The sequence below is a fragment of the Helianthus annuus genome, chromosome 1 (assembly GCF_002127325.2).
Source record: "Helianthus annuus cultivar XRQ/B chromosome 1, HanXRQr2.0-SUNRISE, whole genome shotgun sequence".
Lineage (NCBI taxonomy): Eukaryota > Viridiplantae > Streptophyta > Magnoliopsida > Asterales > Asteraceae > Helianthus > Helianthus annuus.
The window spans coordinates 71,647,949-71,664,251 of NC_035433.2; the positions used below are offsets into that span (position 1 = coordinate 71,647,949).

At 37.4% G+C, this 16,303-nt stretch overlaps 3 protein-coding genes across 3 annotated transcripts; 1 reads left to right on the forward strand and 2 right to left on the reverse strand.

The window, feature by feature from the left end:
• The first annotated feature begins 329 nt into the window (after positions 1-329).
• Positions 330-2,090, forward strand: LOC110868596 (transcription factor DIVARICATA). Its single transcript, XM_022117802.2, has 2 exons — positions 330-1,346; positions 1,479-2,090. Exons 1-2 carry the CDS (start codon positions 922-924, stop codon positions 1,924-1,926), a joined length of 873 nt encoding a protein of 290 aa, XP_021973494.1. The 5' UTR covers positions 330-921; the 3' UTR covers positions 1,927-2,090.
• A 4,282-nt stretch (positions 2,091-6,372) lies between these two features.
• Positions 6,373-10,481, reverse strand: LOC110868602 (beta-glucosidase BoGH3B). The gene is made up of 9 exons (XM_022117807.2): positions 10,143-10,481; positions 9,741-9,951; positions 9,584-9,674; positions 8,385-8,530; positions 8,070-8,313; positions 7,737-7,841; positions 7,468-7,650; positions 7,177-7,378; positions 6,373-6,991 (listed from the first exon to the last, which is right to left on the reverse strand). Exons 1-9 carry the CDS (start codon positions 10,444-10,446, stop codon positions 6,513-6,515), a joined length of 1,965 nt encoding a protein of 654 aa, XP_021973499.1. The 5' UTR covers positions 10,447-10,481; the 3' UTR covers positions 6,373-6,512.
• A 1,358-nt stretch (positions 10,482-11,839) lies between these two features.
• LOC110868609 (beta-glucosidase BoGH3B) lies at positions 11,840-16,035 on the reverse strand. Its single transcript, XM_022117820.2, has 8 exons — positions 15,754-16,035; positions 15,493-15,697; positions 15,038-15,128; positions 13,930-14,075; positions 13,605-13,848; positions 13,431-13,535; positions 13,160-13,342; positions 11,840-12,654 (listed from the first exon to the last, which is right to left on the reverse strand). Exons 1-8 carry the CDS (start codon positions 15,917-15,919, stop codon positions 11,974-11,976), a joined length of 1,821 nt encoding a protein of 606 aa, XP_021973512.1. The 5' UTR covers positions 15,920-16,035; the 3' UTR covers positions 11,840-11,973.
• Positions 16,036-16,303: the final 268 nt, after the last annotated feature.

Here is a 16,303-nt window from a genome sequence, read left to right on the forward strand (position 1 = left end):
TGAACTGCGCCATAAACTCGTCCATTTTGGAATTTTGACCGTTGCTTTTTGAGATTTTAAAAGGAAATTGATTTTTTTTATCCAACGGCTAGTCCACCCCAACGTTCACCTTTTTTGCCTTCTAGTGAACGTCCTCAACGTCTGGGTATGGACGATTTGGACGGCGCCGGCTTAGTGGAAATGGTGTTGAGGCTCGTCGCCGCCCCACGACAACCCGGGACGAGCCCCACACCGAGTGCTCTAAAAATAATAAAGAAGTTAAACAAAATGTAAAAAAAAAAAAACTAATAATTAAGAAGGGGAAAGAGTGCACATTAAAATAGTGGCTACTCCTTTTTAAATTGCAGTGCCCACAGCACCAGCTCCTCCAATCATAACTCACCACCTTCTCCATCTCTAGATTCATTTTCTTGGGGAAGGACTGGTTTACTCTCTGCTTTTAGTTTTTCCCCTCAATTTCATCATCAAATTAACCCTTTTTCTCCTTCACAAACCCCAACAATCTCACCACATAATTCATAAACTAGAAAATTTTTTTCATCATTCTCTTTCCTAAACCAGATGTCAAACACTCCTGACTCCCCCCCTTTCCAATTTTAGAAATCAAGATCCTGTTCAGTTTTATCTTTGGTTTTCTTGTTCTTGTTCTTGAATCTTGAGGTTTATCAATCTAGTTCTGAAGAAACACTTTTGTTTGATTTTAACAAAGTGGGTGTCTTAAAGATTTGATTTTGACATCTGGGTCTTTTTCAGAATTGTATTTGGATGAATTTGGATGGTGGAGGGTTTTCTTGTTCTTGAATCTTGATGTGTAACAATCTACCTTTGGGGGGAAATTAACCACTTTAGTTTGATTTTAACAAAGTGGGTGTCTTAAAGATTCGATTTTGATATCTGGGTCTGTTTCAGAATTGAATTTGGATGAAGTGGGATTCAGGAAGTTGGATGGTGGAGGGGGGTTTACCTATAAAGAGCACTATTTGGACCCCTGTTGAGAACAAATTGTTTGAAAATGCTTTAGCAAAGTATGATAAAGACACCCCTGATCGGTGGCAGAAGGTGGCGGAGATGGTTCCGGGGAAGACGGTGGCGGATGTCAAGCGGCAGTATAAGGAGTTGGAAGATGATGTGAGTAGTATTGAAGCAGGGTTGTCACCAAAGTACAGGTATAATCATAACATTAATAATAATAGTCCTTTTACTTTAGAATGGGGGGATGGTCATGAGTGCAAATCTCCGCCGTATGGTGGCGGTGGGACCCTGTCTCCGGTGGCTGTGGTGGCCGCCGGCCGCCCTGTTGAACAAGAAAGGAAAAAGGGTGTTCCTTGGACTGAAGAAGAGCACAAGTAAGTCTAGTTTCTTGATTTTCTTGATTTTCTTGAAATTCTTGATTTTTTTTTAATTTTTTTGAATTTTGGTTCAATTTTTTGATGGATTTGATTGTAATTTGACATGGGTATGGTGGAATTTGTTGATAGGTTGTTTCTTTTGGGGCTAAAGAAGTATGGAAAGGGAGATTGGAGGAATATATCAAGAAACTATGTGGTAACAAGAACACCAACACAAGTTGCAAGTCATGCTCAAAAGTATTTTATCCGGCAGCTTTCGGGTGGGAAAGATAAAAGAAGAGCAAGCATTCACGACATAACAACGGTTAATGTCAACGAAAGTCAACCCCTTTTGCCGAAAAATAAAAGAACATCGCCGGAGCAATGTAAAGTTCAATGGAATCAGCCCAATGATGGTGGTGGTGGTGGTGGTGTAGCCGCGGCATTTAACCAAATGAATGGTAATGTGTTCATGGGTTCTCAATATAGAGGTAATATAGGGTTTAGATCCGGTGGTGGCGGTGTAAGTGAGCTTTATGGTGTGCCTCAGAGCATGAGTTTTCAGATGCAACCAGCAATGCATTATCCTCATGGATGAGTGAATGTTTTAATGGTATGTAGCGATTTTGGAAATGGTTGATTTCTTCTTGGTTTGATTTGAGTAGTTTTTTTCTTAGTTATGTTTTCATGGTGAGTTTGTTCTCTTTTTTTGTGGTGTTATCTATAATGTGAATATTATAGTTGTCTAGCACCTTATGATCATCATGTTCTTTGGAATTTTGCTTTAGAACAACACTAAAAAGACAAGAAACCTCATAATCATCGATTCGGCTTTTCTCCAGTTGTGTTTATCCTTTCAATGTCACAACAATTTGTTTGAATCATAGTGTTAGTCGTTTTACATCTATCTTGCCCATGTAGATACTCCTAATGTATGAACGATGTAACTCTACGTCCTCTACATGTGACTGGTCGTTTTTGTTAGGTCGTCGACAACAAACACCTCACAATAAAAGTATATTGACATGGATTTGAGGTGGATGGTGAGTCATTCTTGTTGGATTAAAGCATCTTTAATCAGGAGTAGAAATATTAACTTTTATGTCCAAATCTTGGGTCCTACTATGGCGATCGTTGGGTCTACATAACTCGATATGTGGATGAACAATCCTTTTATTTAAAACGACTAGGAGTGTGTTGCTTCAATTGTACGCACATGACTGATATTAGACCAAAAATGAACATGATCTAATAAAAAAAACTCATTCGGTTCATGATAATTGTTTGTTTGTGATTATACAACCATTGTTCTTACATGTGATCTGAGTATCATTTCTAGGATTCTACATATCTAATGTGGAATCAAAGTGTTGTTTAAGATACTCGATCCTTATGGCTTACTAGCACCCAATTATGACATGTAATTGTAGCCAAATCCGAATCCAAATCCTAATCCCAATTCTAATAAAACATAAAGCACCTTATTTTGAGGACCACAAACAAGTTCTACTTTTATCCTTTATCTTGGAAAAGATCTTTCCAATGGTAGTTATCTTTTATGACCCTACTTATAGATATGCAATTCGATCTAAAGCCTATCTTCTTTATGGGCCAAGAGATATCCTTTTAACTTTCGTCAATAGATTCGATCATCGAGGATTGCTTAAGTCTTGAGATAATCTTTCAAAAATCAAGATCTATCAGTTTTACTGCACAGCTAGAGTATTCTCGTATCTGTTTAAAGTCGGAAGTTATCATAGTTCTATGAGACTTGAAATTGTAGATACACAATTTATCCTTTGGAGCACGGATCATTCCAATATTTATTTTATACAAAATTTCAAAAAGTAAATATTCCAATCTCCATAACCATGTTGAAATAGTGAAAAGGGAGTGCACAAACACCACACATATTGCACTCGGGCAAGTCTAGTTGCTATATAAATTCCCTCACAAGATGGTTAAATTCTTATTCTTTTTGGGTAGAATGATGTTGAAATCAAGAAATGGAATATACTTAAAGGAAGGATTAGCTCAATTTTATAAAATAAAATAAAATAAAAGTTTCTCTAATGGTGTTTAATGTGGGTCATTGATATCTACATAGATCTCTTATGTGGTGTCCCTATCATCCTCCATGTCAAAGTGTTATCTTAGTACAACAAAACCTTTTGTGTGCAACTAACTAGTATTTTTTACTAGAGTTAACAATTGTTTGATAAGTGCTGATTATTTAAAAGAAATAACCGACAAAGAATAAAATAAGAGCATATACAAAGTTACTTGTTGTTATGCAACTAATAAGGCTATACGGTATGACATTGGTGAACGGTTGTGTGGGCTGAGGTCGCATTCATAGCCATTAGTGGAACATCGCCTCCCTCACTAGTGGCCGTGAAGCCTATGGAGAATCCCACGATCTATACGAAGGAGAGAGAAAGGCATATAGCCATCGATAGCGGTGTGTGAGTTGACTAAAAAAATAAAAAAAGGGACAGTGGTGGGGAAAGTGAACCACACCCTTTGATAGTAAAAGATGAAGATGGTGGAACGGGATGCTGATGTGACGCTGAGGTGGTTCAACAGTGGAGGCTCATTACCACCTTCCACCTCAGCGTCACATTAACATCCCCTTCCACCATCTCTCACATCCACTATCCATGATTGTGGTTCACTAGTGGTTAGATTGATTAAAAAACAGGCAAAATGACCATTGGAGGCCCAACCCAACAACTACTTCTTCTCCTTGTGGTCTTCGTTAAGATCTTCATGCCCCTCACAACTACTTCCTCTCGTGGTCTTCGTTTAGATCTTCATGCCCCTCACGATCGCTAGTAAGAGGGGTGGTGTTCCACTAGTGACCACCATGCCACATCACTCCACAATCACCCTTCACGAATCCATACCGTTTGGTCTAAGTAACTAAATCACACGTATACATTTAGTAAGTAGATAATCATTTTCAAAATACACATTCAGTTTTTGTCGATATATTTAGCATGGACGTGTTAATTACATGTAAAAAAATAATTAAAATTCTAAATGTGAGGTGGAAACTTTGTACATGTTTTTTTTTTCACTTTAAATTCTGGACTTTTATAAATTGAAAAAGATCATTAATATAAATTGGAAAAAATATCATAAAGGAATGCTTTTACGACTAAAGGACACAAAATCATTAAAGTGGTACCCTTGAAGTCATTCTCCATCCCAATGGTCAATGAAACAATCAAAAAAATCCAAATATGATTAGGTATCTTTTGGAGAAAGGGTTGCAATTGCCGTGCCACTATCAATATCACACAAGACTTAGGCTTCTCGACAAACCACTAAATCACGTATTGTTTGTGTTATGTCATTGTTATAAATAAGTTTATACAATATGATAGTTTTATGTCTCATTAACGTCTTTAACCAATGGATAGGGATGCCAACGAACCTGGCGAATCTTGAAACATTCGAACAAATATCATGGTAGGGACATGGTATAAGATTAGTTTTTAAAATTTTTATTATGGGTATGAAACAAGCATGAAATTAGGTGATACATGGTCCAATTATCTAAAAATACATAATAATCTACTAATCCATTGACTTTTTAGTTTTTATATATAGAGGGGGGGGGGGGGGTTAAATGAGAACAATAAATATTGTGAGAACCGTGAGAACGAACGAAAAAAACACGAGAACTTGATCAAAAACAATTCGAATTCAAAATTTCTTTTTACACTTATCATTATTATTCGAATACAATGTTAGAAATTAATTTTACATGTTTAAATTTACGTGATTTCGTAAATAAAGAAGATTTACACATGTGTAGGTTTGTCACTTACACATGTAAATTTGTTATATTTACACATGTGTAAAAAATCCAATAAGAATGATTTTGAGAGCAGAAATGAATTATTTGATGTTGTAAATTCTTTTTTGATGCTGTAATTTTAATTATAATGAGGTTTGTATTAAAAAAATTCGGTTTTGATTGTTTTTCATTCGTTCTCACAGTTCTCGCAATATTTAGCGTTCTCAAGATAACCATAGGGGAGGGTTATCTTGAGAATGCTAAATATTGCGAGAACCGTGAAAACGAATGAGAACACTAATCGAAACCATTTTTTTAATACAACCCTCATTGAAATTAAAATTATAGCATCAAAAAATAATTTACAACATCAAATAATTCATTTCTCCTCTTAAAATCACTCTTATTATATTTTTTTACACATTTGTAAATGGCAAACTTACACATGTGTAAATTTTCTTTATTTACGAATTCACGTAAGTTTAAACGTGTAAATTTAATTTCTAACATTGTATTCGGATAATAATGATAAGTGTAAAAAGAAATTTTGAATTTGAATTGTTTTTGACCAAGTTCTTATGGTTTTTTTATTTATTCTCACGGTTCTTACAATATTTAGCGTTCTCATTTAAACCCTCCTCCGTATATATATATTTGCATTGGGTTGTAATTTGTAGGTTATACAAATTTAGAATAGCTAGAAGTGTACCTTTGAGAATCCCAATAGGTAAATATTTAACAAAACCTACGTGTAAATCAAGCACCCGGCGAGTAGTGAGTAATTGAGCCCCTTGGCTATCAAACACAGTTTTACACTTTTACTATCCGGATTACCAATATTGAGGGCGGGCTCGTTAGGCTTATCAACATAGGCTAAGGCCTAGGGCCACCCAAAATAAGGGCCTCCAATTTTTTTTTCTTTTCATATATTAGACTTTTTTTGGCCCATTTAAACAACGTTTCTAGGCTCAAGATTTAGGATTGTAATCCAGGATACCACACTGTCCGCGCACGCTTCATTTCAGAATCCAAAAGCAACGCCGCAACACACCAACCCTCGTTACTTGCGTACTGAGCGAAATTAGGGCCGACATCAGGAAAAATCATCGCTATAGTTATTCAATGTCTCAAATCTCAATCTCAACCTCGATTGCTCATTTACTTTATACCAATTCAATAGAGCAACGACTTTGTAGTTTGCTTAGTGCCTCCAAAAACAATATCCATCACATTGTCACACGATCATGAAAAACGATTAAAATTCCTAATAACGGTCTTATAAATAAGTACTATACATATATGGGCACTTCATTAGACACATGCTAAATTGCTTGCTCTAGAAAAAGAAGAAACAACCTCATTGATCAACAAACTGATGTTCAAACATTAGATTTTAAACCGTACCCGAATGGAAACAAAGGATCATATGAGTCTTTACGAGAATCCATAGGCAGTTGATCAACCGATTTAAACCATGAAACCGGAAGCCGCCCATGGAACTCATGATCTCCAAAAATAACATCAGTTATCCCATTTCCTTCTGTTCCTGGCAACCACGCAGCGATTAACGCATCCAATGTTTCTAAAACCGATGGCTCTAAAACCAATGGTCTGCCTGATATCAGAATCGCAAGAGTCGGTATTTGTTGTGCAACAAGTTTTAGTAACACGTCTCCTTTAGATGGAATTATGAGTTCTGAATTGTCACCCCTTGATTCGGCATAGGGAGCTTCACCAACGACCACGATTGCATATGCGAAAACATGTTTAGAAAGGGTTTTAGTCGTTGGGTTTTTTTCGTATACCACTTCGCTAGTGTCACCAATCGTTTCTTTTACAGCATCCAGAATGGTTGTTCCTATATAAATTGTTTAAATAAGTTTTCACACGTGACATGATAACTTGGCGAGTTGTGATCAGTTAAATGGGTTGATTTGAGTAAAAACAAATGGCATATGGGGTCATTTGTGTCTACTAAAAATATACAAAGCCGCTGTTTTGCCAGGGATACCCATATGATTAAAGGTACGGTTATTGACTTACCGATTGTGATTCTTCCACTGGCGCCTGCCTTCGTGGAGGTCCAACCTCCGCATTGGTAACCAAGATCATCTGCATGTTTTCCAGCAACAAGAATCTTTTTAACATTTCTGTTTAATGGTAGAAACGGTTTGTGCGGATCCTTCCCATTTTTCAACAGAACTAGTGACTTCCGAACTGCTTCACGCGCTATTTCTCTATGTGCCTGTAATAATGATTTTATCATGTATAATAAAATTAAAAAAAAAAAAAAACAGGAAATAAACACTTTAAATTATTAATATGCAAGTGTACCTTACTGCCCACAATATTGAGCAAGAATCTATCTGCCATTGGATGTTCAAAAAGTCCTGCAGCAAATTTAACTCTTAATATTCGTTCAACGGCATCGTCAATTCTTGCCATGGATACCTCTCCTGATTCTACCAAATATGTTAAATCCTCTAGAAACAATTGATATCTGATCGGAACCATCACCTGCGAGTTTCAAATATTTAAAACTAGAGGGGTGTAAAGTGTAAAGTGTAAAATATTTGGATTTGAGGAGATATAGTTTACTCTACCATGTCAATTCCTGCATTAATTCCTAATGATACCGCAGTTCTGTAGTTTGAACCATAAGGTTCATATAAGCTATCAAGTCCTTCCCAATCCGTAATCACCATACCCTGTTTACCGTCACATTAGCATTGTATTAGATGTGACAAAATGGGCGAGTCAGGTAACAGGTCAAAAACGGTGATTCTTTGGTACTAGCCGATTGACCAAAACACCTTTAGTCCAATATTTTTTTTATGTCAGTGATTAGTTTGTCGATCACAATCACAAGTACAAACTCAACTTGCATTCCGCAAATGAGAATAATGACAAGTAGATAAATGACATGTAATACTCGCCTTAAAACCCAACTTTTCTTTGAGAATATCTGTTAGGAGATAACGATTTGTATGCATTTTATCTCCATTCCAACTAGAATAGGACGCCATAACGGTGCAAACACCCTTTGCAATGCAATCTAGATAAGGTAACATGTGGATGTTTTCCAATTCATCATACGAGATTATAGTATTTCCTTCGCTTTTCCCTTTGTCGGTACCTCCATCTCCAACATAATGTTTTGCACATGCCATAACATTGTTCCTAGAATCAGATGATCATTAAAATGTCTTCATGTTGCTAAAAAATTATTAACTGTGATGGTTTTTCTTTACCTTCCAGCTACATAAGGATATCCGTTCGGGAGGTTAACGGGAGGTTTACCCTGCAAGCCGGTTATGAGTGATGTCATCTTTCTAACTAACTGGGTGTCTTCACTATAGCTTTCATAACATCTTCCCCATCTAGGATCTCTGCATACCTACCAACATAAATATTTCAGTGTGACCCCAAAAGTTATGAACTTATGATATATTTTATTTGATGTAATATACAAGATTAAATCAAGAAATGTCAATGACAGATTCACTGGAATTCCTCATGGGATAAGAGAAATTTCCTATTAAAGGCTGATAAACTGAATTCATCCAAATCCAAATGTTTCATTTTTCGCCTGTGGGTCCATAAAGGTTTCACCGTTGCCATTTTAGTCTATTGGATTAACTTCATCCATTATTTCTGTTAACGAGATGGGCAATTCGGTCATTTTATATGTAATTCTGTTAACTACAAGGGCAATTCGGTTATATAAAATGACCGAATTGCCCTTCTTGTTATGTTAACTAGAAGGGCAATTCGGCCATATAAAATGACCGAATTGCCCCTCTTGTTAACATAAATAATGGATGAAATTAACCCAGTGGACTAAAATGGCAACAGTGAAACCTTTTTGGACACACAGGCGAAAAATGAAACCTTTGGACTAAACTGGCAAAATGGCCCAAACCACAGGGACTAAAATGGCGTTTAACACAAAAAAATTTATGTAAGCACCTTTGTGCCTCGTGTATGAAAAACGGTACACTTTTGCGCCTCAGTTTTCAGACCATGTGGCCTTGGTGCACTTTCAGCTTTTTTTTAAACCAAGCTTTTCTTACATGATCTTATGAAAATGCACAAATTATTCACCAAAGTTGTGTTGTTAAAAACACATGTAGCAAAGTATTGTTTTGATGATTCAATTCTACAAAGGGAAATTTACGAAAATGTCATTTGACCAACGTTGTTTACGAAAATGTCACATTCATGCGTCCGTGGACGGACTCCTCCACATGGGAGGAGTCTGTGCATCACCTTGAAGAGTCCATGAACGAGGAGCTGACACGTGTCCTTTCAAATGTTGAAGAGTCCATCCACCGGACGCATCCCATGTGGAGGAGTCCGTCTACGGACGCATGAACGTGACATTTTTGTAAAGAAAGTTGGTCAAATGACATTTCGACATTTTCGTAAATTTCTCTTCTAAAAAACTTACAGCAATACAAGGAGCCAATGCATATTGAACACCACTTGCCCTGGTTTCCAGAGCAGTTGCAGCACCTATCCTCTCCAACAGATCTGGATCACTGCAATACATCAAATCAAATTACATATAAATATATAATAATGTGGTTAAATCATTTAACACCAACCTGGTAGCTCCAAGGCCAACATTGTGAGGAAAAATAGTAGTCCCATAAACATTATTATTTCCATGCACAGCATCACTGCCATAGAAGATTGGAATGCCAAGCCTCGATTCCAGCGCGCCTTTTTGAAGCCCGTCGATCATGTCAGCCCAATCCGCTGACGTAGCGTTTGAGTTCTCATTCGGCTTACTTTCGGGACCGCTTAAAACACTTCCTGCCAACAAATGCGGCTCAATCGTTTTGGGGCCCAAAACGAAGTAAAAATTCAGGGTCTTTTAATTTATATTTAACATAATGGAACTTGTATAGCACCTGATCAATTCATAAACAACTAGGTGGTTTGTTTGGTCAAATAAATAAATTTATCTAAAGCAAAAATCACAACACATATATATTTAAACTTACCTATACAGAGATCTTTGATTAAGTCTGGAGTGGCAACGGTGCGTTCGATCTGAGTCATCTGACCGAGCTTCTCCTTAAGAGTCATACGAGATAGAAGATCTTTTACTCGAGCTTCGATAGGCTCGTTTGCATTCTTGTAAACAGTGTTGACCGTGTCTCCCATTGTTACACAGACGGGATCACCTGCGTGACCGGAAAATAAAAGAATAACTAGCAAAGGTTGGACTGAGAGGATTTGAAGGTTGTGCTGGTGAAGGGTGACAAGTATACAGTAGAAGAGTGTGCAACATATAAATTGTAACATACATTATTTATTGGTTAACCTACTACATTTAGTCTTCTCTTATTTGTATTTTATCACGTTTGTTAAAAGCATCTCGTACATGACTAGGTAAGATAATGACACAGAAAAAGACATTTGTTAAGAGCATCTCGAGAATAGGTAAGATAATGACACAGAAAAAGACATTACTGGTTTCGACTTTTAATGTTAGGAAAATATTATGATATGTTGACTAGTAACATTTAATTTAACAAAAATGAAATAAATCAAGTACAACGACTACAACTCAATTCACATATTTTTTTGTGTAAGTCAATGAAACATAGGTACAGTCAAGGCGGAGCTTTAATGGGCTGGGTGTTCCGACCCTCATCGATTTTTCGCTCACAGTGTTAGTGGTACCAAAAATTTTCGAAATAATTTTTTAGTGTAAAATATTGGATTTTTAAGAGTCCGGCCCTCACTAATTTGGATTTTGAGATTCCGGCCCCCACTGAATTTTCGTTCAAGCTCTGCCACCGGATACAATAGTTGTAGGTACAAAAATACTTATGTTATTTTTATAGTTTTTTGTACCTACAACTAGTTTGTAATGAACCTGCCCCTGAATATACGTGAAAGGTTCTTCTTTCTTTTCATATAATCAAAGGGAATCAATGATTCATCGTATGAACTAGGGCTGTAAACGAACCGAACGAACACGAACAAGGCCTTGTTCGTGTTCGTTCGTTAAGGAAATAAATGTGTCACGAACGGTTCATGAACACTTACCGAACGAGTTTTTATGTTCGTGTTCGTTCCTTAAGGAAATGAACGTGTTCACGAACACAGATTGAATCGGTGAAAGCAACCGAGGCTAGAGGTGGATGGTGGAGGGAGCAGCTAGAACTTGAAGCCATGATCGTTGAACAAAGATGGATAGCGTTCGTCAATGTGAATATTGAGGAAGGAAAGGGGAACAGTGCATAAACATAGTGGAAATATGGCTTCCTATTTTAATTTTTAGGATACTTAAATAGATAAAAGTTAAAGAATATAAAAATTTAGATAAAATAAATAAAAGTACAAAAATCTGATAAAAAACATAAACAAACGAGGATGATAGAATGTTCACGAACATGTTACCGAACATTCACGAACACAATTGAACGAACGACACTATGTTCATGTTCGTTCATTTAACTTATCGAACGGAATTTATTGTTCATGTTCGTTCATTTATTAAACGAACGAACATAAACGAACTTCCTGCCAAACGGTTTATGAACTGTTCGCTGAATGTTCGGTTCGTTTACATACCTAATATATGAATCATTGAAATTCCCTTTTACCTCTCTTTGAATCAGAATATAAGCAATACATATCTAAGACAACCTATTTAATTGGGGATGAAAATAGACATATGAACAACTCCTTAGAAAAGAAGATTGAAATTCCTTGTAAACGGTCTTATGAACGAGTGTTGTACATATACAAATACTTTATTAGACACGACATGTTCATTTTTTTTACAAAAGGAAACAACCTCAATGATCAACAAACTCATGTTTAAACTTTAGATTTTAACCCATACCCAAGTGGAAACAAAGGATCATATGAGTTTTTACTAGAATCCATAGGCAGTTGATCAACCGATTTAAACCATGAAACCGGAAGCCGCCCATGAAACTCATAATCTCCAAAAATAACATCGGTTATCCCATTTCCTTCTGTTCCCGGCAACCATGCAGCGATTAACGCATCCACTGTTTCTAGAACCGATGGCTCTAAAACCAATGGCCTGCCTGATATCAGAATCGCAAGAGTCGGGATTTCTTGTGCGACAAGTTTCAGTAACTCGTCTCCTTTAAATGGTATTATTAGTTCTGAATTATCACCGCCTGATTCGACATAAGGAGCTTCACCAACAACCACAATTGCATATGAGAATTCATGTTCAGAAAGGGTTTGAGTCGTTGGGTTTTCTTCGTATACCACTTCGACATTGTCACCGATAGCTTGTTTTACAGCATCGAGAATCGTTGTACCAATTGTGATTCTTCCACTGGTACCTTCCCATGTCGACGTCCAACCGCCACACTGGTAACCCAGATCATCTGCATGTTTTCCAGCAACAAGAATCTTTTTAACATTTCTGTTTAACGGTAGAAACGGTTTGTTTGGATCTTTCCCGTTTTTCAACAGAACTAGTGACTTTCGAACTGCTTCGCGTGCTAATTCTCTGTGTGGCTGGAACAATAATTTAATCACGTTTAATATAAAAGAAGAGTAAAATGCCATTTTCGTCCCGTGGCCAGCTTTGCGACTTTCGTCCAAAGGCTTGTTTTTCCGCATTTGGATCCAAAAGGTTTGAAATCTTGCCATTTTCATCCGGCTCGTTAACTTCATTCATTTTTCTCCGTTAACTCGGGAGTATTTCCATCTTTTTTGCTAACTTAAAGGGCAGTTCGGTCTAGTTCAGTCTTTTTCACTTGATGTAAAAAGACCGAATTTCCCTTTAAGTTAATAAAAAGACGGAAATATCCCTGACTTAACGGAGAAAAATGGATGGAGTTAACGCACCGGATTAAAATGGCAAGATTTTAAACCTTTTGGATACAAATGCGAAAAAACAAACCTTTGGACGAAAGTCGCAAAACTGGCCACGGGACGAAAATTGCATTTTACTCTGAAAGAATATAACGGGGAATAGATATGGAATTAAACAATTAAAATTTTCGATCCACAAGTGTACCTTACTGCCCACAATATCGAGCAAGGATCTATCTGCCATCGGATGTTCGAAAAGTCCTGCGGCAAATTTAACTCTTAATATTCGTTCAACAGCATCGTCAATTCTTGCCATGGATACCTCTCCTGATTCTACCAAATACGTTAAATCCTCCAAAAACAATTGATATCTGAATGGAACCATCACCTGCGAGTTTCGAATATTTAAAGCTCGAGAGGTGTAAAGTGTAAAATATTTTGATCAGGGGAGATATAATTATATAAATTACTCTTACCATGTCAATTCCTGCATTAATTGCAGAAGAAACCGCACTTCTGTAGTTTGAACCATACGGTTCGTAGAATCGATCAAGTGCTTCCCAATCCGTAATCACAATACCCTGTAAAAAGTCAAATTAGTATTCCACAATTGAGAATAATGAGAAGCAGATAAGTGACATTATACTTGCCTTGAAACCTAACTTGTCTTTGAGAATATCGGTTATAAGATGACGATGAGAGTGCATTTTCGTTCCGTTCCAACTAGAATAGGATACCATAACGGTGCAAACACCCTTTGCAATGCAATCTAGGTAAGGTAACATGTGGATGTTTTCCAATTCGTCATACGGGATTATAGTATTCCCTTCGTTTTTCCCTTTGTCGGTACCTCCATCTCCAACATAATGTTTTGCAGAGGCCATAACGTTGTTCCTAGGATCAAATGAACATTAAAATGTGTTTATGCTACTAAAAATCCCTTAAAACTTGAAACTACTGATGGTTTTCCTTTACCTTCCAGCTACATAAGGATATCCGTTTGGGTGGTTAACGGGTGGTTTCCCCTGTAAGCCCGTTACGAGTGATGTCATCTTTCTAACTAACTGGGTGTCTTCACTATAGCTTTCATAACATCTTCCCCATCTAGGATCTCTGCATACCTACCGTCATCAATTCAGTTCAGTTAATCACCTAGTTTTGACTTTTCAGGTCTACGTCAAATTCATTTTTCTTCACAAGGAGACTATTTGTATGATTATGCCTGTCGCTAAACCACTACTATGTTACAAATGGCGGTATCATAACCAGGCAACCGATGGGTTTCAAACTATAAATCTAAGAAATAGAAGTCACTACAAAAGTACAAATATCAAATATGTTCATCAAGTGACAACACTTGTAGATAACAACAAAACTACTTCTTTTTGTTAACCATGAGAACCCGTTATCAGAAAACTTATGGGATCCTAACCAATACCCTTTTAACTAATGGGTTTAGGTAAAACACAACTTGTGTTAAGTAGGTGGCCTTCAAAGGGGGTTAAAGGCAGAAACCAATGAAAGCTAGACTCGAGACCTATACTAGAAAAAATCAAGAGTTTACCACTGCGCCACTCCTTGAAAGTTAACACAACTCTCTCTTATCTTCCTGGTTTTAAAAAGCGCGCCTGAGGCAACCTAAGCGCAAGGCAAACCCCACCACTTATGTGTAGGTACAGCGAGTGGTGTACATAAAGCACAGGTGAGGCACGCTTTTCAGGCAAAAACCTGCACAAGGTGCCAGGTCTGTGGTGCGCTTTTTCGCAAAGGGACAGGTTTTGTGCATCACAATGTTGTACAACAGTTTTTTTAGGTTGTACATGTAGGTAATTCATATACTAAACCATATATAAAGCTTATTTATAGCCAAAATTCGGTAGGAGTGCTAAAAACCTACAAGATTTTTTTTTTTTTTTTTTTAAATAAGCACCGTGTGCCCCGTATCCGAAAACAGGTGCCCCTTTTGCCCTACGCACCTCGATTTTAGACCATGTCACCTCGGTGCAGTTCTTGCTTTTGAAACAATACTTTATCTTACATGTAGCAAAGTATTGTTTTAATGATCATAACATAAGCAACTTACTGCAACACAAGGAGCAAATGCATATTGAACACCACTAGCCCTAGTTTCCAAAGCAGTTACAGCACCTATCCTCTCCACCAGATCCGGATCTCTGCAATACAATAAATCAAAGAGTTAACTACCATTTTCATCCCTGTGGTTTGGTGGAAAATGCCACTTTAGTCCGAAATTTTTTTTGCGCCAGTTCCGTCCTCAACATTTTTGAAACGTGCCACTTCAGTCCAAAAGTTAACGTCTTGCGCCAGTTCTGTCCTCAACGTTTTTAACGGCCCGCTATCTTTTTGGACCGAAGTGGCACGTATCAAAAATGTTGAGGACGGAACTAGCGCAGACTGAAGTGACATTTTCCACCAAACCACATGGACTCAGAAATCACAGTTATCTCTAAATCAAATTAATCACTAATCCAATAATTCAACAATTATGTGCAAACAAACAAACAAACAAACACCAACCTTGTAGCACCAAGGCCAACATTATGAGGAAAAACAGTAGTCCCATAAACATTATTATTCCCATGAACAGCATCACTACCGTAGAATATCGGTATCCCAAGCCTCGACTCCATCGCACCATGTTGAAACCCGTCGATCATGTCCGCCCAATCCGCTGACGTGGCGTTATCAAACGGCTTGCTTCCCCCACCACTCAACACACTTCCTGCAAACAAATTCATATCAAATTCATATCAAATGCACACATGAATTCACACATACCGATACAGAGGTCTCTGATGACGTCAGAACTGGCAACTTTGCGTTCGATCTGCGTCATTTGACCTACTTTTTCTTTGAGAGTCATGCGATTTAGAAGATCTTTGACTCGAGATTCGATTGGTTCGTTTGCGTTTTTGTAGACTGCGTTGACTGTTGTGTCTCCCATTGTTATACGATCGGAACCGGAAACTGAGAATCTGAAAGTTGATCGCCGGTGTGACCGGAGAATAAGTGTATAAGGTCTGGTTGAGTGATTGGATTGAGAGGATTTGAAGGTTGTGCTGGTGAAGGGTGACAAGTATATAGCAGACGAATGCAGCACTGTAGCATGCAGTGGCGGACCCAGGAATTTTTCCATGGGGGTGCGGAACATTTTTAAAAATTTTAGGCCCCTAGGTATATGAGTAAAAAAATCGGTTCGTATCGGGTCGGGTCGGGTCATGTAAAACAAACGAACATAAAACTAAATTTATATAATAATAAAAAACATGTAAACTTTGTTACAAACATAATTAAAACGCCGACGCCCTACGGGTTTTCATTTTTTGAA

What these genes read in the sequence shown, in the direction of transcription:
- LOC110868596 (XM_022117802.2), top strand. Translation starts at nt 922, where the DNA reads ATGAAGTGGGATTCAGGAAGTTGGATGGTGGAGGGGGGTTTACCTATA. An exon ending in TGGACTGAAGAAGAGCACAA is followed by an intron (nt 1,347 to 1,478) that starts GTAAGTCTAGTT and finishes ATTTGTTGATAG; the next exon opens with GTTGTTTCTTTTGGGGCTAA.
- LOC110868602 (XM_022117807.2), bottom strand. Translation starts at nt 10,446, where the DNA reads ATGTTACAATTTATATGTTGCACACTCTTCTACTGTATACTTGTCACC. An exon ending in AATCAAAGATCTCTGTATAG is followed by an intron (nt 9,952 to 10,142) that starts GTAAGTTTAAAT and finishes ATTTGTTGGCAG; the next exon opens with GAAGTGTTTTAAGCGGTCCC. An exon ending in TTAATGCAGGAATTGACATG is followed by an intron (nt 7,651 to 7,736) that starts GTAGAGTAAACT and finishes TGAAACTCGCAG; the next exon opens with GTGATGGTTCCGATCAGATA.
- LOC110868609 (XM_022117820.2), bottom strand. Translation starts at nt 15,919, where the DNA reads ATGGGAGACACAACAGTCAACGCAGTCTACAAAAACGCAAACGAACCA. An exon ending in GTTGGCCTTGGTGCTACAAG is followed by an intron (nt 15,129 to 15,492) that starts GTTGGTGTTTGT and finishes ATTGTATTGCAG; the next exon opens with AGATCCGGATCTGGTGGAGA. An exon ending in TATCCTTATGTAGCTGGAAG is followed by an intron (nt 13,849 to 13,929) that starts GTAAAGGAAAAC and finishes ATTTGATCCTAG; the next exon opens with GAACAACGTTATGGCCTCTG.